General features: G+C 41.8%; 1 protein-coding gene across 2 annotated transcripts; it reads left to right on the plus strand.

Annotated features, from left to right (window-relative positions):
• The first annotated feature begins 383 nt into the window (after positions 1-383).
• LOC104118479 (transcription factor GAMYB-like) lies at positions 384-6,814 on the plus strand. 2 transcript variants are annotated; one of them, XM_070188117.1, is made up of 3 exons: positions 384-832; positions 1,890-2,256; positions 5,187-6,814. In XM_070188117.1, exons 2-3 carry the CDS (start codon positions 1,927-1,929, stop codon positions 6,162-6,164), a joined length of 1,308 nt encoding a protein of 435 aa, XP_070044218.1. In that variant the 5' UTR covers positions 384-832; positions 1,890-1,926; the 3' UTR covers positions 6,165-6,814. The 2 variants fall into 2 exon arrangements, with proteins under 2 accessions (XP_070044218.1, XP_009628010.1); XM_009629715.4 differs by having other exon boundaries at positions 1,926-2,256.
• The last annotated feature ends 13,751 nt before the right edge of the window (positions 6,815-20,565 follow it).

Raw genomic sequence — 20,565 nt, forward strand, 5'->3', positions numbered from 1 at the left:
GAGTCCATTTAGGATTCTTTACTTGTTTTTCCCAATGAAATGATTTGCTTCTATTTTTATTTAAAAATATTACTTTTTTCTTTCAAAAACTTGGCCTAACACTTTACGACAATAATATATCCAGTATAATCTCATATAGTAGTGTCTGAGGAGGATAATGTGTACGCAAATTTTACCCTTATCTTGTGAATATAGAAAGGTTGTTTCGGTATACCCTTGGCCTAACACTTATTTTTTTTTTTTAAAAATAAAATTTACCAAACAAGCTATTAGAGTCCATTTAGCATTCTTTACTTGTTTTCCCCAATGAAATGATTTGTTTCTTCTTGCTAACTATTCCCCTTTTTCTCACCCCCCCCCCCCCCCAACCCCCAACAAATTTCAGTCTTCTCCCTCTAATTACTTCTCTCTCTATCCATTTTCCCTTTTGGATTCTTTTGCAAAAATTCCTTAATCCACCTGACATATAGTGGTCCCAAGAATAGTTTGTAGAATTTTCCTTCTTTACCCATTTGGTTTTGAGTTGAGTATTCTTGATTTCACATTTCTAGCTGCCTGGGTTTTCTTTCGCTTTTTCTCCTGGGCTTATAAGTTATAACACAGAAACACAAAGGTTACTTTGGTCTTATTTTTATGAGTCTACTGTTGTTGGGGGCTTTCTTTTTTGTATGAATTTGAGTTTAAGCAATTTCTGGCCATTCTTTTCTGGTTTCAATTCGACTGAATTCTGGTTTTCTCCACTATTTAGTTTCTGTTGTTTTTTTTTGAGGAACTGATCACCGGTTATTTGCTCCAAGTCTTTGTGGGCAGCTTCTTCAGCTTTTGTCATCAGGTAAAACACCTAAAATGCGCAATTGGTTATGTTCAACAGTTTTGGAAACCTTAGCTTTTAAATTTTAGCTTAGCTCATTGTGTTTTAGCTGTTTTTATTATAATTTATGTTGCTCCTTTCAATTGGATTATAAATTATGATATTAGGGCAGATGTTGGTGTCTAGGCACACCTTGACTATTTCACCTAGTACCTGCTGCCTATCACCAGCACAAGTACCGACTAACTCTGCCCACTTGCCTTAGGCAAATGGGAAGAAATCACCTAGTTTTTGTTCCGCTTGTGATGGGATTTGAATCTGAGACCTCATGATTCTCCTCTCAGGGATTTGAATCTGAAACCTCATGATTCTCCTCTCGTTTCAGTTTGAGAATGCGATCTCAACAAACTCAGCATTTTTTTAAGCATTTGTTAATGCTTGCTTACATGGAAATTTACAGTGGAACCAGCAATTGCGTAATGGTGGAATCCCCTTTTAAATTTTGTTCCTTATAAGCAAAATCATTCGAGTTTGTCTGATGCTGATTTTGGTCTTAAAATGATTGACAATGCTCTTTGCGGTTTCTTGTTTAATGTGATGAGGTTTAAAAGTGTGTTACTAGCTTTATGGTCAATATCATTTCCCTTGTTGTATTTCTGGATGTCGACCAGTGAAATTTTCCTTGCAAATTTGAGCTAATGATTTTCGTCTGTGTTTCCTCATTTTATCCCCAGCAGCTGGTTGTCACCTTACTTCATAGTTAGATGAGATAATTAGGTCTTATGGGTTTTCAAAAGTTTGTTCTATCCGTGTCTGCTCAATTCAGAATAACTTATCCATTTTTCTCATTATTTGTCTTTTCCTTTTTATTGTTTTCCGATAATCTATCTAAATCTTTCCTCTCAAAGCTGGCCATTTATTTATTGTCACCCGCTTCTGATTGGACGCTCAAGTAGCTTTGTCATGTGTGAAGTCACGCAATTTGGCACGTTGCTTTTATTTCTGCCTTGACTTCGTAATTAACAACTTTATATCCTTTTCATTGGCCGTTACATACTGCACTTTAATTGTTCAACAGTTTTAGATACGTGTGACAAGTGAATGCGGTTGACAGGATGACTTCAAAAGTTGGTGTGGATTCGCCATCTGTTGAAGAAGCTAGCGGTGGAGGAAGTACCAGAGGAGGTGTCCCACTGAAAAAAGGTCCTTGGACTAAAGAAGAAGACGCGATTTTAATGGATTACATCAGAAAACATGGGGAAGGGAATTGGAGTGCTGTCCAGAAGCACTCAGGACTTGCTCGTTGTGGGAAAAGTTGCCGTTTGCGGTGGGCAAATCACCTAAGACCAGATTTGAAAAAAGGTGCTCTAACTCCAGAGGAAGTGCGTCACATAAATGAACTGCATGCTAAGATGGGAAACAAATGGGCACAAATAGCTGCTAAGGTTTGCATCAACGTCTCAATCTCTTTTAGCAGCTACTTATAGTTATAGACAAACAATGTCAGATGATTAAATGCCAAGAATGCTATCTGATGTAAATCTATTCCCGAGGATATCGGTTAAACAATTCAATATTAGTTAAACAGTTCAATTTATAGATTTGGTAAGCAATCTCCTTTGTTTAAATTACCATTTAACTCTTGCTCCAAGTCCCTACTTGGTTACTGTAAATCATGTACGTAGACTATGGTATCATTTCTTGGTCAAAAGCAAGAAAGAATAACTCATACACAAGATTTCGTGGTCAGCCAAAAAACAATGTCTATAATCGGTGCAATGCACTACTATATTGTCTTGTGCTCGTAGAGTTCCAGTCTTTTGAGTTTGGTGGATAGTTGTTTGAAAACCTTGTCTTTCCCTATTAACAGTTTATAATCACTCTGGTCTTAAATGATTGCCCTTCTTTTCTGTTGGAGCTAAAGTATATAAATAAATGTGGCTGATCTCTAACAGTTTAATAGATGAAATGGTTCTCACAATTCAAGATGGTATCGAAGCAGGAAGATCATGGATTTGGTTTGCACTGTCACCTAAAAACATAGCTGGCCCAGGAAAAAGAATTAGGCCACTCATGGGTGTTTTGTTGTGGAGTCAAAGTAACTAATTGTGTCTGTGCTTTTATAGTTCGCGTTTTAAATGGGGCTACTTGCACACGTCAATTGCTTTAACTTAAGTTTCTGCTTCTGTTATATTAATTCTTTCTGGTACTAGATGTTTACCCACCTTAAATTTGTGCTGACTACATTTCTATGACAAAGTCATACTAAAATGGTAGTCACCGCAACACTCTCCAAATGGTTTTTGATGCATTTTGATAAGTACTTATATATATGTGTGTGTGTCTGTGTCTGTGTAGTTTAAATGTACATATGTATTTTTTTCTATACTTTTTGGGAAGAACTGATTAATGTTAATTCCTTATGTTCATCTATTTATTAGTTTCTGCCTCTCTCCAAGTTTTCACCTCTGTGTGCCCAGACCTTGAACATTGCAAGCTTTTTGGATTACATAGTCTTTTCTTTTTCTGGGGACTTCAGCTTGTGACTATGCTATCTGAACTTCTATTTTTTGTTTTGCCTCTGTTGTTAGTTATAGGGCAATCCTTTTTTTTTCTAATTTAATTTATATCTGGTGATCCTCAATGATATTTGTATGTCTGAGTGCAGTCTGGTAAGATAATTTAAGTCTTCTTAACAATCAAATTTTCTTTTAAGACTTCTCTACTAGGAGGGAGACTAAAAGCTGTGCTTTTCGAAACCTGTCTGGATGAATAGTCCACTAGGTTGGATTGGGAATCTGAATTCTGTGTGCCTAATAATTTACAAGAAAGTTGGTGACTCTCGGCAAGGCATGGTCCTGGCCTCCGTTTGATCTAAATCTTGCACCATCATTTTTAGGACAGCCTTCCATTAGTCTTCTTTACACCCTATGCTAAGGGGAAGACATACACCAGCCCCCCCCCCAAAAAAAAGGAAAGCAAAGCCCTCCTGCTCCTGCTTCCTAACCAAGTTCGACTCCCTTTATATGTTATTCCTCGAGAAGAAATAGTAAATTATTAGTAAGAATTACAAGAAGGAAAGAGGGTGGGAGTAAAGGGTAGACTTCAGGCAATCATCATCTATGAATCTGGAATTTGTTAAGTAAGAGTTGTTGTTTGTTTCCATATGTTATGTTGGGTTTGCACCTTATTTGGATACGATACGATATTTTGCAAGTTGACTTTGAATAGTAGTAACAAGAAGTGCTCTTCATGCAACAATGTTGTGAAGGGTGAAAAGCGTAGAAATGACTAGTTTGAAAAGAAGAAAAGAAAGAAAGAAAAAGAAACAAGGAAAAGAAAGAGCGGTCCTGCGCAGGATGAAGATATTTGAAGAAGTTACCCTTCTTTAGTGGTTCAATGTAGCTGTTCATAATCAGAGGGCCTTTAGAGCCTTTTCTAGACCGGTGCAGCATTTAGAGCTTAACTAGCCTTGTGCATCCACTAGAATGGCGGGTGCCACTTTGGTTTTATATATCCTATTTCTTAAAAGTTCTCAACATTTGCACAAGATGTAGCAGAAGCTGGCAGACGCCGGTGCACCCTTACATCTGAACATAGGTCCGCCTCTAAATTTCAGCCTTAACATACTTTTACGTAATATTATGATGTGGTTGGCTGCTTCATACCACCTTATCAAAAAAATGTTTAGTTATTGTTACACTTACATTAGGTCCGGGTAGGAGTAGCGGTTAGATTTAGAGGACTACTTGTTTTAGTGAACTCTTAAATTGCCTTAAAAGACAAAATGTTACCATTTTGGAATGAGATGGATCCGAATAGAGCAGACATAGAGGATTCATCCTTTTCTTTGTAGATATAGAGGATCCATACAGTAGACAACGACTAGTTTGGGATTGACACATAGGTGTTGGTTGTTATTGCTCCCTTGGCCAGCACCGGAATAAGTTCTGTTTCAAATGACTGGAGTAGGCAGCCAATATCTTTTCAGGGCAAAAAGAAGAGAATGAAGTTATGGGATGATGATTCTCTTTGTTCTTTTTCTATCTTTTGTAATATCCAGGTCTGTTTTCCTTCATCCGGATGTCGCTTTGGCTGAACTCTTGCAGTATATATTATGCAGTAAAAAATGGTGACCTTATGCTTGGCAGGACTTGTATGCAAAGCATATTGGATATAACTTTTTTTTGGACTAAAAATGTGGACTCTTTCTTTCAAGAGACTTAGTTTATTGTCTTCATTATTTCAGATGATACTTTCTAATACTGATTTTCTGTGAACTTTCTCAATTCAGTGATTAGTGCTATATGACACATTCTTCAAAGTTGAATAACTGCTATTTATTAAATTTCTCGTGGCTCTTCCATTTTTCCAGTTGCCAGGCCGCACAGATAATGAGATAAAGAACTACTGGAACACCAGAATAAAGAAACGACAGCGTGCAGGCTTGCAAATCTACCCTCCGGATATTTCTTTCCAGGCATTTAGTGAGAACAAACAAAATAAGGAGCTGGGAATTTTCTCCTCTGCAAATTCACATCCTGATTTCTTGCCTATTAACGGTTTTACGATTCCAACTGTGGAGTTCAAAAAATTGGAACCTAGTCAGCTGTTGTATCCTCGGGCACTTCTTAATATTGCTGCTAGTAGCTTTTTTGATATTCCTGCAACTAGCCTGCTGGCTCAGGGTCTTAGTTCTTCTAATACTTGTTCTGGCCTTTCAACCATGCATCCATCCAAGCGTATACGAGGATCAGAATCTTGGTTCTTTGGTCTAAATGATGATCTTTTTCAAGCTTGCCATCAATATCAAAATGATGGTTCTTTGCTTGCTCAATCCTTGGGGTTTTCCTCGTCATATACTCATAATCTGACATCTGATCATCACCCATCATTCTCCGTTGAAATTCCTGGCAGCCATGCCCCTTTAAATGGCAACTCTTCTTCTTCAGAGCCCAAATGGGCTAAGAAGCTGGAGCTCCCTTCACTCCAAATTCAGATGGAAAATTGGGGTTCACCTTCCCCACTTCCTTCACTTGAGTCCTTCGATACTTTGATTCAATCCCCTCCAAATGAGCACGCTGATTCGGGCAGTCTGTCACCTCGGAACAGTGGTCTATTGGACGCTGTACTTTATGAATCACAAACATCCAAAGCTTCAAAGAATAATTCACATCAGGAGACTTCTTGTGATGTAGATGATTCTTATCCTGATCTCCAAGAGACACAGTGGGGAAGATACAGTGACCCAATCTCTCCTTTAGGTCATTCTGCTGCATCAGTGTTGAGTAAGTATACCCCTATGGAGGTTCATTGGATGAGCCCCCCAGTTAACAGCGATGGTGGTTGGTGAGAATGGTTATCGATTTGACTTATCAGAATTATTTGCAGAGTTGAACGTGTTCAAGTGTTTATGTCATAATATTTCTCTATTATTTTGAATGATTCAAGGTTAAGCAGAAGGTTGACTTAGTTCTGGTTGATAGGAAGGATGATATATCAAACCACCAGTTGTATTCCAGGATGGATTCATGCGTTGCTCTCCTTGTCCCACAACAGAGCAGGGTAAGAACCATATGGAATTAAGATATGCTTTCGGGTCTGTTCTTTTTTTACGGTTGTAGCAGGGACTCCAAGCAAATGGTTAAGCAACTGCATCATCTGGTTGTGGACTTGGTTCTTCTGCATGGAATGCTGTGTCCACTCTCTAGTCAATAACCATTAACCTCAATGAGAATACGGTACTTCTAATGTGTTGCCAACACCATTTTGATAAAAATGTAATTTTTACAGCTGAAATGACTGTACAAGACAATGTAATATTTTGCATCCACTGGAGTTGCATACCGTTTGTGGAAATCAACTGAAAACACCGACTCTTCTATGTGGCGTTATATTCTCGCTGTTCAATTCCACTGTGTTGATTAGGAATGCAACGCGCCTGTGATGTTCACCTTAATGATTGTCTGAAGGTCTGTTGTGGGTAGCATTGGTCTTGTTAGTTATATGGTGTTGTCATCTTCACTACTGTTTGGGAGCCGGTTTCTGGAGACTGAATAGTTTCTGTTAAATCAAACAGGTTGGCACTGCTACTGTTGTTGCAAAAACAGCAAGGGCTAAAAACTTTTACTCCTACATGTTAGTATGTGTTATGCTTCGGTTATTGGACATGCTTTATGGAAATGTGTTAGTATTTGGTACGAGTATATGTAGTTGTGCTATTTTTTGGTGAATTTTGAAAAATCTATATGAAGAATCTTCACTACCGTCACACTCCATGTAACATAACATATATGTGGAGACTGGAGAGAAAGGGATTGGGAAAAGTTTTGACCATTAGTTTTCGAGAAAATAATCTTATTCTATTTTATCTAAAGACGGTCTGTTGAAGTAAAATTTCATGAGAAGATTGGCCAAATATTAAAATCAAAACGACAAGACTTCAGAAAAGTACCAAAAATGTTCTTGAACTATTTGAAATAGCTTAAAAATACCCTTCGTTTGTTTTTTATATCAAAAATATCCCTGCCGTCTATGTTTTGGACCACAAATGCTCCTTAAACCATTAGTCTTTCCATTGAAGCTGACATGGCAGTCCAACTGGGTTAGATTTGTTTACATGGTCATCCACCTAAGCAATCAAGCATGATAAAATTATTTTTTCAGAAAAATTATTTTTCTGAAAATTTTTATTAAAATATAAAATCAACACTTATTCCGAAAAAAGTAAAATATTTCTGGAAAAAATATTTATATCGGAATTTTTTTATTAAAATACAAAATCTAACACTTATTCCGTAGAAAGGAAAAAATTTCCGGAAAAATTATTCTTGATTGGGGTTTATGATTTGATTAAAAAACTCCATTGTTCTCTTTTGTGAATTTATGATTAGTTTGATCTAAATTTTTAGATGCTTATCTGTTATAGCTTCACAAAAGATACACCTCTACTGTAAGTATCAATTGGTTCATCCGAAGTTCTTATAATTTTTTCGGAAATTTTTTACTTTTTTCGGAATAAGTGTTGATTTTGTGTTTTAATAAAAAATTCCGAAATAAATAATTTTTCCGGAATTTTTTTACTTTTTTCGGAATAAGTGTTGATTTTGTATTTTAATAAAAATTTCCGGAAAAATAATTTTTCTGAAAAAATAATTTTGTCATGCTGGATTGCTTAGGTGGATGGCCATGAGCAAATCTAACCCAGTTGGACTGCCATGTCAGTTTCAATGGCAAGACTAACGGTTTAAGGGGGGCATTTGTGGTCCAAAACATAGATGGCAAGGATTTTTTTTGGTACCAAAAACAAACGAAGAGTATTTTTGAGTTATTTCAAATAGTTCAAGGACATTTTTGGCTCTTTTCCGAAATCTATTCTATTTAACTAGGAGAAAAGATTGTCGTTGATTTTTGCGAATCTTCTCATGAAATTTTACTTCAACGGACCGTCTTAAGATAAAATAGAATAAGATTATTTTCTCGAAAACTAATGGTCAAAACTTTTCCCAATCCCTTTCTCTCTAGTCTCCACATATATGTTATGTTACATGGAGTGTGACGGTAGTGAAGATTCTTCACATAGATTTTTCAAAATTCACCAAAAAATAACACAACTACATATACTCGTACCAAATACTAACACATTTCCATAAAGCATGTCCAATAACCGAAGAATAACACATACTAACATGTAGGAGTAAAAATTTTTAGCCCTTGCTGTTTTTGCAACAACAGTAGCAGTGCCAACCTGTTTGATTGATTTAGTACTACAAGACTGAATTTGCAGAGTTATAACCGCTTGTCAATGTCAAACACTGGTATTTTTGAGTTATTTCAAATAGTTATTTACCCGAAAAATCGGATAACGTTAAATTTAGATAGGGTTCTAAGGGTATGCAAATTTCTTTGATATAAAATGACAATACAGGTATTTTTGCTGTGAAAATGGAAAATGATGGAAGGGAAGACTGAAAAATATTAGAAGAACAAGCACAATAAAATCTTGATCTGTCCCTCCCCCTCCCCCTTTTCTTGATCTGCCCTCCCTATTGCAGTCTATCTCCCCTTTTATAGTAGAGGGTCACTACTTTATTTGTAACAACATAAAATAATACATATAGTGGAGAACCCATGATGGTTTGTCTCTCCCTCAATTCTCGCCAAGATTCTCTCCCTTGGTGCGGTTGTAATGGCTCTTGTCTTGCGAGCTCGGCACTGACTCGAGCTTGGTGCTAGATCGAATCCCCGGTCGTAGTTCGAGCTTGATTCTGCCTTGGAGTATCGATATTCGGGGCCTGTGTCGGTCGTCGTTACCCCGTAGTCCGATCCGGACGCGGGTTCGATAATAATATCTAGTTTTGCGGTTGATTGGTCTTATGGCTCGAAACTCGATGTCTCTACTTCGGAATTCGTCCGAGCTCGCCATGCGGATACCCTTCGATTGAAACGTTATTGTCTCGACCGGTCTTTATGACTGAGAATCGATTTTGACCGTACACAGATAGTCCCCTCGTTTCTCGAAAAGGATGTGGCGATGAACGATATGATTTCCCTGTGGCTCGATCAAATTTATACCGATGTTTCTATCAAACCCGATTTCGACGTATGTGATGGCTGTCCCATCGGCTCGGTTTTACCGAGGCATTTAATATGTGTCAGACAGTGGTCGGCCACCGCTGATACCGAACTGTCAGGCCTTAGTCTATAAATAATCTTTCCACACAACTTTCACCATTTTTGCGCCTTCTCTTCCTCCAGACTTTCCTATTTATCCTCTCTACTTTGCTGCTACGGGGCCGTTCAAACCATAATTTTGGTGCTGTTTATTTCTTCCCTTGCACTCTTTCCTTTCAAATCAATGGCGAAAACTTCCAAAACTGTACCTCAGAAGGAAAAAGCCTCTTCCTCACGACTGTCTAATGATAAGGCGCCGGTGGAGCCATCAGTTCATGACTATGTTCCTGGCCCGTGCATTTTGAAAACCGATTTTAAGGTGGAGAACCCTTCTTCCGTTCCGGGTCGATGTGAACACGTATCGATGTATACATGCTCTATAACGGAGGTTCACCTCGAGGCCGTCCGAAAGGACTGCAACTGGGGTTCCGAGGTCGTGCTGCGAATTCCGTCTTCCGACGAGGATGTTACCACTTACGTGGAGGGTTTTTTAAATGTTTACACTTATCCCTTCATGCTAGGACCCGTCGACCCGGTGATTATTGATTTCTGCAAAAGGTATCAAGTCACCCTTGGCCAAATCCATCCCTCTTTATGGCGTATAGTGATCTTATTGCAATTCTTCTCTACCAAAGCCGGAGGGTTGGACTTTTCTCTGAAACACCTCATCCGACTGTATCGGCCTCAGATCTTTCGAGGACTAATCAGACTTCATCATCGGGCATCGAAGGCATTGATGTCGAGCATCGATGAAGACAAGGATCGAGGTTGGATGAGTCGTTATATCCGAGTGAGGACCCGTGATATCATTCCGGATGAGAAGATGTCGTTCCCTGAGGAATGGAATTTTGACCGTAAGTGATTTTTGTTCACTTTTCATGTGCTTTTCCGATTTTTTCTGATGTCCTTCCGTGATGTTCAGCTGCCCCTTGGATGCCACAAGTGGTGCCCGGCCTCGAGGAATGGGTTCGGAAGTTGGCCTCGACCTCTTCTTATGCCGAGCGCGCTTGGCGTGATTTGGCAAAAGGCAGATGGGAGGCCAAGAACCATGGTGAGGTTTGCTTCTTGTTTCCTTCGAAGTATTCTTTGCGTTCTATTCGTTACCAATTTCCTCTTGTGCAGGTGTAACCAGGGATGCCATTTTGAGGCCTTCGAGCGGCGAGGAAAGAAACAAGTCCCTGGTCCCTAAATAGGGGGAAGATAAGAAGCGAAAAGCTTCCTCTCGTTCAGAGGACCCCAAGCCCAAAACTCGCAGGGTGAAGAGAAAAACAATTGCCCTTTCGATTGACTCGGTCCAACGACTAAGAGAAGAAGAAGAAAATAGCTCCTCGGCTTTAGTAGTTCGGTCTACGGAGGCCATCGAGGTTGCCAGAGCTGGCGGCTGTACCTGTCGGGGTTGTTCCCAAAAACCAGAATCTCGACCGGAGTACTCCGAGCGATTTGCTCGGGGCTATGACAATGGGTGATTTGCCTTCTCTTCCATCTTTTTCTGAGGAGGCACTGAAGGAAGCTCGAGAATTGAAGACTCTTGATATCGGCGCAGGCTCTGGTGCAGGGGATCCTTTCGGGGATTGTTTTACTGGAGTTGACGACGGTTCCGATATCGATGACGCTTCTCTTTTATTGGAGGAGGCTCAACATTTCATTACTCGGGTAATGATTCTTCCATACTTCGTTTATTTGTTCTTTTCCATACTTGACTTCGTGTTTCTTACTATGCAGGCCATTGGTAGGTTTCGAGTCGATTTTAGCCATTGTGAGGCCGAGCTCCGGAAGGTCTCAGGTGAGAGAGATGCCCTGTGGCTTCTTTGCAGCCAAAAGGACGAGGCTATAAAGGACCTCCAAGCGGATTTGGCTAAGGTCCGTGAAGAAGGGGTCGAGCTTGATAAGCAGGTGAGCCTCGTTCTGGTCTGACTCAACCGTGGAAGTTAACCCTTCGTTGTCTCAGTTTCAGCAAAAGATCGAAAAGATCGGGTTACTTCGAGAAGAAGTCGATCAAATCTGAGCTGAATGCAATCTGTGGAAGGAGACCCTCAACCGCCTGGCAGCGGAAAAAGAAACCATCTTAACAAAATTATTATCGGCCGACGTTCAACTTCGAAGTGTCAAGCAAAAGGGGTCGGTTCAAGCTAAGAAGATCGAGGAGCTTGAAACACGACTTGTTGAGGCTAAGGCAGAGGTTGAGTCATCGAAAGTCTTGGCGGATAAGTCCATTGCTGTATATCGGGCTGATGCTGAGGCTGCTCAGATGGAGGCCCGGGAAGCGGAGAAGACCGCCGATACTCGAGCTCATTGGGTTGCCGAACTTGCTAAGTGTAGGTCTCGGAGGGAGACCCTCGAGGAGATACACGCTCGAGGTTTCGACCTTGCCGAAGAGGTAAAAAAGGCAAGAGAGCTCAAAGCGGAAGCTGAAGCCTTGGCTTCTGACGATGATGATGATGATGGTAGCAAAAGCGGATCCGAGGACAGGGAAGAGCTCGACCAGGAAGCTTAGTTTCTAATTTTTGATGTTTGAACATTAACCTCGTAGGCAAATTTTGTATATACATGTGTAATCAGGTCGACTTGTTTTTGTTTTGTGAAGACTTTTAATCGAATGTTGACCTTGTAGTTTCTCTGATCGATCAGATTTGTAGCCCCTGGGTTTGCTTGTTGAGTCGATGATTCAAACTTTGAAGGAACATAATCCGTAGGCGTAATGTAATGGTTGAGTTAATGTAAACTCAGAGTAAAAGTAGCTTATTAGCCGTCGAGTGAATGTTTTGAACTTAAAATACCGTAGCCCGTAGGCGTAATGGTCGAGTGAGTGCTTGCTCGAACTCGGAATAACAGTAGCCCGCAGGCTTAATAATCGAGTGAATGTTTCGAACTTGAGATCATGTGGCCCGTAGGCTTAATATTCGAGTGATTATTTCTAACTTGGAATGAAAGTAGCCCGTAGGATTGATGGTCGAGTGAGAGCTTGCTCGAACTTGGAATAACAGTAGCCCGTAGGCTTAATATTCGAGTGAATGTTTCGAACTCGAGATAATATGGCCCGTAGGCTTAATGGTCGAGTGAGTGCTTGCTCGAACTCGGAATAACAGTAGCCCGCAGGCTTAATAATCGAGTGAATGTTTCGAACTCGGAATATAAGTAGCCCACAGGCTTAATGGTCGAGTGTATGTTTCGAACTCGAGATAATGTGGCCCGTAGGCTTAATGGTCAAGTGAGTGCTTGCTCGAACTCAGAATAACAGTAGCCCGTAGGCTTAATATTCGAGTGAATGTTTCGAACTCGGAATATAAGTAGCCCGTAGGCTTAATAGTTGAGTGAATCTTAATTCTGGTTGAGCAATAAATCTCAAGTCATTGCACATGTGTTTATGTTTGGGCCAATCTATATGAGCATGGTTCATTTTTACCATTTGGCTCTTACAATTTTTCCTGTTGGAACCCTATTGTTATGAGATGACTTTCTTGTATATGAACTCGATGTATTTGAGGGCCCTGATGCCCCCCGGTATTCAAGGTCTGTCGAAAAGAGGCCTCGGATATTGTTGAAAGTGCAGCATGATCGATGGTTGCCTCATTAAAAACCTTGCCGAAAAAACCCATTTGGGAGAAAATCGATCTAAGGGAAAAAGAGTGCAGCGCGTGCTCTTGATTGGAAGATCTTCTTCAGCTCTCGTTCGGACTTCTGCATGGGTTAGTTAGATGAATATGGAAAGGCCGTGCCTTAGCGGTAGTACCGTTTTGGATGTGGTACATTCCAACTTCTTGATAGCTGTTTGCCGTTTATGATGCCGAGCCTGTATGATCTTTTTCCAACGTTCTCGAGCACCTGTATGGTCCTTCCCAATTTGGTCCCAATTTTCCTTCGTTTGGATTCCGAGTATTGATGGTGACCTTTCTTAACACTAAGTCCCCGGGCTTGAAATGGCTGAGTTTAGTTCTTCGATTATAGTGCCTTTCGATTCGTTGCTTTTGGGCGGCCAGTCGGATGAGGGCAGCTTCTCGTCCTTCTTCCGATAATTCAAGGCTGTTGTTCATGGCCTCGTTATTTGATTCTTCTGTCATGAATCGAAATCTGGGACTAGGTTCACCGACTTCGACTGGTATCAATGCTTCAGAACCATATACTAAGGAGAACGGGGTCGCCCCCGTACTGGATTTTGACGTTGTTCGGTATGCCCAAAGGACTTCGGGCAGGATTTCTCTCCATTTTCCTTTCGCGACGTTCAATCTCTTCTTCAGGTTTTGAAGAATAGTCTTGTTCGTTGATTCGGCTTGACCATTCCCACTGGGGTGGTATGGTGTTGATAATATCCTTCTTATTTTGTGATCTTCGAGGAATTTTGTGATTTTGCTGCCAATGAATTGCTTCCCATTGTCGCAAACTATTTCGGTGGGTATCCCAAATCGGCATATGATATGATCCCAAATAAAGTCTATGACTTCTTTCTCTCTTATTTTCTCGAACGCCTGTGCTTCAACCCACTTAGAAAAATAGTCAGTCATAAATAAAATAAATTTGGCTTTACCTGGGGTCGACGGCAGAGGGCCGACGATGTCCATCCCCCATTTCATGAATGGCCACGGGGATAGGACCGAGTGAAGTTGCTCCCCGGCTTGATGGATCATTGGCGCAAACCTCTGACATTTATCACATTTACGAACAAATTCTTTCGCATCTTTGCCCATATCGATCCAATAATACCCCGCTCTGATCACTTTTCGGACTAATGCGTCGGCGCCGGAGTGATTGCCACAAGTGCCCTCGTGTACTTCCCAGAGGATATAATTGGTATCTCCCGGACCCACACATACCGCCATCGGTCCATCGAATGTTCTTCGATATAGTGTTCCGTCCGCAGCCAACGTAAATCGAGCAGCTTTAGCCCGTAGGGCCCTGGAATCTTTAGGGTCTGAAGGGAGCTTTTCGTTTTTTAAGTACTCAATATACTTGTTTCTCCAATCCCAGGTTAAGCTAGTAGAATTTATTTCGGCGTGCCCTTCTTCGATTACCGATCTTGAAAGTTGGACGACAGTCCCCGAGCTCAAATCATCTACCTCGACCGACGATCCCAAATTTGCTAGAGCATCGGCCTCATTATTCCGTTCTCGGGAGACATGCTGTAGGGTCCATTGTTTGAAATGGTGTAAGGTGATAAGCAGTTTGTCCAGATACCTTTCCATCCTACCCTCTCTAACTTCGAAGGTTTTGTTTACTTGACTCACCACCAGCAAAGAGTCACAGTGCGCCTCAATGACTTCTGCTCCCAAGTTTCTAGTTAGTTCGAGACCTGCAATCATGGCTTCATACTCGGCCTCGTTGTTAGTTAACCTGATAGTTTTAATAGCTTGCCTAATAATGTTACCCGTGGGGGGTTTTTAAAATTATGCCTAACCCGGACCCCTTTATATTCGAAGCACCGTCCGTAAAAAGGATCCATACCCCGGACGATATATCTGATTTCAAAAGAAGTTCCCTTTCGACTTCGGGTATGAGGGTTGGCGTGAAGTCGGCCACGAAGTCTGCCAAAATTTGAGACTTGATGGCCGTGCGGGATTGATATTCGATATCGTATCCACTGAGTTCGATGGCCCATTTGGCCAATCGGCCTGATAGTTCGGGCCTATGTAGGATATTTCGGAGTGGGTAGGTGGTTAATACGCTTATGGGGTGACATTGAAAATACGGCCTTAACTTTCTAGATGCGCTTACCAGGGCAAGTGCCAATTTTTCTAAGTGCGGATACCTAGTTTTCGCTTATCCTAAGGTCCGACTCACGTAATAAACAGGAAATTGCGTACCTTGCTCTTCTCGAACTAGGACGCTGCTTACGGCGACTTCCGATACCGCCAAGTACAATTAGAGCTGCTCGTCCGCTTTCGGAGTATGAAGCAGTAGCGGGCTCGAGAGGTATCGTTTCAATTCCTATAACGCTTGTTGGCATTCCGGCGTCCAGGCGAAGTCATTCTTCTTTTTGAGTAGGGAGAAAAATCTGTGACTTCGATCCGATGATCTTGAAATGAACCGGCCTAAGGCTGCAATTCTTCCCGTTAACCTTTGTACAGCTTTCACGCTGTCCACGATGGTGATGTCTTCGATGGCCTTGATTTTGTCGGGGTTGATTTCAGTTCCCCGATTTGAGACCATGAAGCCTAGGAACTTACCCGAACTGACCCCGAAAGCACATTTTTCGGGGTTGAGCTTCATGTTGAATTTCCTCAGAATCTTGAACGTTTCCTGCAAATGGGCCAAATGGTCCTCTGCGCGCAGGGACTTAACTAGCATGTCATCAATATAAACTTCCATCGTTTTACCCATTTGTTATTCGAACATTCTGTTTACTAGGCGTTGATAAGTAGCTCTTGCATTTTTTAGCCTGAAGGGCATTACGTTATAACAATATGTTCCATATCGGGTCACAAATGAAGTCTTCTCCCGATCGTCCGGATTCATCTGAATTTGATTATACCCGGAATAGACGTCGAAAAAGGTGATAATCTCGTGGCCGGCCGTGGCATCGATCATACGATCGATGTTGGGCAGTGGGAAGGAATCTTTGGGGCATGCTTTGTTCAAATCCTTATAGTCCACACACATTCTAAGTTTGTTTCCTTTTTTTAGGTACAACAACCACATTGGCTAACCATTCGGGGTATTTTACTTCCCGAATGGACCCTATCTTGAGAAGTTTGGTTACCTCGCCCTTTATGAATGCGTATTTTTCCTCGGACTGGGGCCTTCTTTTTTGCTTCACCGGTCTGAACATAGGGTTCAAGCTTAGCTGGTGTGCTGTATGTCCGGTGGGATCCCTGTTATATCTAGATGTGTCCAGGCAAAACAATCGATGTTATTGATAAGAAATTGAATAAGTTTCTTCCTGAGTTCGGGGCTCAAACCCGTTCCCAGGTATACCTTTTGTTCGGGCCAGTGTTCGATCAGTACGATTTGCTCCAGTTCCTCAATTGTTGATTTGATGGCATTGAAATCATCGGGGGTTACGAAGGATCGAGGGATCCATCGATCATCATCGTCCTCTTCAACGTTTTGCTTACCTGGTCGGGTCGAAGCCAATGTCTGTGATTGCTATTTGGCGCTCAGCTTTGAACCTGATCCTTTCATTGGTGAAGATGAGGATATTAATTTTGCTTCTTCGACGGAGAACATTTCCTTTACGGCCGGTTATTCCCCGTACACTATTTTGATACCTTCCGATGTTGGAAATTTGAGGACCTGGTATAGGGTCGAGGGTACGGCTCTCATGCTGTGTATCCACGACCTTTCGAAGAGGTTGTTATATCTCATATCACCTTCTATTACGTGAAACTTTGTTTGCTAGATGGTTCCGGCTATGTTTATCGGTAGGATGATCTCGCCTTTAGTGGTTTCACATGCCATGTTAAATCCGTTTAGAACCAGAGTTGCGGGTACGACCTGATCCTGCAGGCCGAGCTGTTCTATGACCCTCGATCTGATGATATTGGTCGAGCTACCTAGATCAATTAACAAATGCTTAATCTTAGTTTTATTCATGAGTACGGATATTACCAGCGCGTCGTTATGGGGTTGGATGATTTCCTCTGTATCTTCATCACTGAAGGATAAAGTCCCTGCGGGTGCATGATCTTGGGTTCGAGATCGCTTCACAATCGACGTTTTAGCGTGTTTAAGCATCGGTCCCTGAGGGGGGTATCGACGCCGCTGACGATCATGTGAATGACGTGTTGCGGTTCTTCTGGCTCGTTTCGCATACCGAATTCCTTGTCTCTAAAATGGTTCTTCACCCTATCGCTCAGAAATTCCCGAAGGTGCCCTTTATTAAATAAGCGGGCCACTTCCTCTCTTAGTTGCCTGCAATCTTCCGTTTTGTGACCATGGGTGCCATGATATTCGCACATTTGATTGGGATTCCTTTGGGCAGGATCGGTTTGCATGGGTCGAGGCCATCTGGTGTCTTTGGTGCGTCCGATGGCCGATACGATGGCGGATGTACCAATGTTGAAATTATACTCCGATAGTCGAGGGATTTCTATAGGATCCGTATATTTATCAAAGCCGCTCTTGCTCATAAGTCCCCGAGAATTTTGCCCCTGATCAATCCTTCGGTTGTTCCGAACCGTGTCACGTGCTGAACTGTTGTTCATCTGATCTGTGTCGTACGGTTGGTATCGATCTCTGTTCGACCTTTGCTCTCTGTTGGCTTCCCTTTGATTTTTAGTGGTTGTGTGGTTCTGTCGTACGGGCCCATATGGAACTCCCAATTGATCATCTTTGACCTTGATTTTTGATTGGTACCGGTTGTGTACATATGCCCAAGTCATTGCAGGGTACTCGATCAAATTTTGTTTCAGCCGACGTGACGCTGTCGAGCTTAGCCCGTTCAGTCCTTGGTGAAAGCTTGTACGGCCTAATCGTCTGTGACCAGTGGCAAGTCCATATGCTCTATTTGAAATCGGGATATGAATTCCCTCAGCATCTCGTTACCCCTTTGCTTTACTTTGAAGAGGTCCGATTTTCTTGTTGCAACCTTTATGGCACCAGCATGTGCTTTTACGAACGAGTCCGCTAATATGGCGAAAGAATCAATGGAATTCGGCGGTAAGTTGTGATACCAGATCATCGCTCTTTTTGCGAGAGTCTCTCCGAACTTTTTCAACAACACGGATTCGATTTCATCATCCTCCAAATCGTTGCCTTTGATGGCACATGTGTAGGAGGTGACGTATTCGTTAGGATCGGTCGTACCGTTATATTTGGGAATTTCGGGCATACGGAATTTTGGGGATTGGTTTTGGGGCCGCGCTCGAGGGAAAAGGCTTTTGTATGAATTTTTTCGAATCGAGCCCTTTTATCATTGGCGGAGCCCCCAGAATTTGATCGACCCTAGCGTTATACGTTTCCACTTTTTTGTCATTGGCTTCGACTCACTTCGTGAGTTCCTCGAGCAATTTAGCAATTTCAGGAGCAATCCCCGATTCCCGCTCATTTGATTTCACTACGGCGGGTTCCGTTCTGGGTGTGACTTCTCGAAGAAGCGGATTGGAGTTCGGCCCGCTTTACGTATGGGTTCGGCTCTGCAACTGAGCTATTGCTGCTTGTTGGGCTTGCAACATTTCGAAAATCATACGCAAGCTGACCCCGATTTCCCCCGTGTTGTAGGTGTCTCGGGCTATAGATCGAGCACCGCCCTGAACGCTCCTCTCTAGTTCAGAACGCTGATTCGCTTCTAAAGCTATTTGTGAATTGATATCCAGTGGTACTTCGGCTCGAATTTCGGGTTCTTCGATTCGAGCCTCGTTACCGTTGTTAGGTAGCCTTCCGGCCCCGGGCACCAAGTTGTTGGTTTCATCTTGAAGGCCGGCTTCGAGGTCGATAGGTAGAGCCATGGCTGATTCGAAGTTGTAAGCTGGAGTGTACTGCAGATTTATATCAGACAATCACCGTTACCCTTAGCCCCACGGTGGGCGCCAAACTGTTTACCCGAAAAATCGGATAATGTTAAATTTAGATAGGGTTCTAAGGGTATGCAAATTTCTTTGATATAAAATGACAATACATGTATTTTTACTGTGAAAATGGAAAATGATGGAAGGGAAGACTGAAAAATATTAGAAGAACAAGCACAATGAAATCTTGATCCCCCCCCCCCCTATTGCAGTCTATCTCCTCTTTTATAGTAGAGGGTCACTACTTTATTTGTAATAACATAAAATAATACATATAGTGGAGAACCCATGATGGTTTGTCTCTCCCTCGATTCTCGCCAAGATTCTCTCCCTTGGTGCGGTTGTAACGGCTCTTGTCTTGCGAGCTCGGCACTGACTCGAGCTTGGTGCTAGATCGAATCCCCGGTCTTAGTTCGAGCTCGATTCTGCCTTGGAGTATCGATATTCGGGGCCTGTGTCAGTCGTCGTTACCCCGCGTTCCGATCGGGTTCGATAATGATATCGAGTTTTGCGGTTGATTGGTCTTATGGCTCGAAGCTCGACGTCTCTAGTTCGGAATTCGTCCGAGCTCGCCATGCGGATACCCTTCGATTGAAACATTATTGTCTCGACCGGTCTTTATGACTGAGAATCGATTTTGACCGTATACAATAGTTCATTTGCTTTTGAAATATTCTATTGTTACTTTCTTGCCACATATAGTACACTGTTGTTGCCAATGTAATACGATAAACGCTAGCTCCTGCACTTCTTCCTTTGCACGTATTGATAGCCTACAGGATTTCATCATTCCATTCCATGCTGGCTCTGTTAATATTCTGCCACATCAATATCTTCTTCCAAATGCCACCAGTTATCTCACATCCAAAGAAGAGATGTTGAGTGGTTTCCTGTTCTTGATTACAAAAGGGGCATAGAAGATCAGTGGTAATACCCCATTGAGCAATTCTGTCTTTTGTAGCCGACCTTTCATATATAGCTAGTCTCAAAATGAACAACCATTTAGGATCTCCTTGGTTGTTGCATATAGTCTTCCTCCATGACACTTTTGATGAATTCCCCTTAGTATTCTGTGGTACACCTCTCTAACTGAGTATCGTTGGATATCATTGTGGGTGTAGCCTGCCTCTTCTAGGTAGTGTCTCTCCAGATATTAATGTCATTTGCAATAACTGAATGTGCTGGCTAAGTAGAACAGTAAAAATTTAAGGAACCAGACTATTTTTTCTGGCCAATAATCACAAGATTAACTTTCTTCTTCTCTTTCCTGAACAATCTCCCCTCCCACCCTGCGCAGCTTTTACAAAGAAGGGGAAAAAAAAAGAAGAGAGAAATGAGTATAAGCTCAGAACAACAATAAAACCCATTAAATAGTAAGATAAATATGTGTTTTTCAACACTATTACATCTCCAAACAACTCTGGCTAGTAGGGGTGGCAAATGGGCGGGTTGGACTGAATTTGGACGGGTCAAAATGTGTTAGGTCAATAAATGGCTATTGCCCAACCCAGCCCAAAGTTTACTTGGGCTAAGATGGGCTAAACAATGGGTCATAACCCAACCCGTCCAACTTGACCCATGTTTTAGAACTATGCTCATTTTGCATAAACAAAACATTTTACTTTTTATACACCTATGTATAAA

Source organism: Nicotiana tomentosiformis, chromosome 11 (genome assembly GCF_000390325.3).
Source record: "Nicotiana tomentosiformis chromosome 11, ASM39032v3, whole genome shotgun sequence".
NCBI classification, from domain to species: Eukaryota; Viridiplantae; Streptophyta; class Magnoliopsida; order Solanales; family Solanaceae; genus Nicotiana; species Nicotiana tomentosiformis.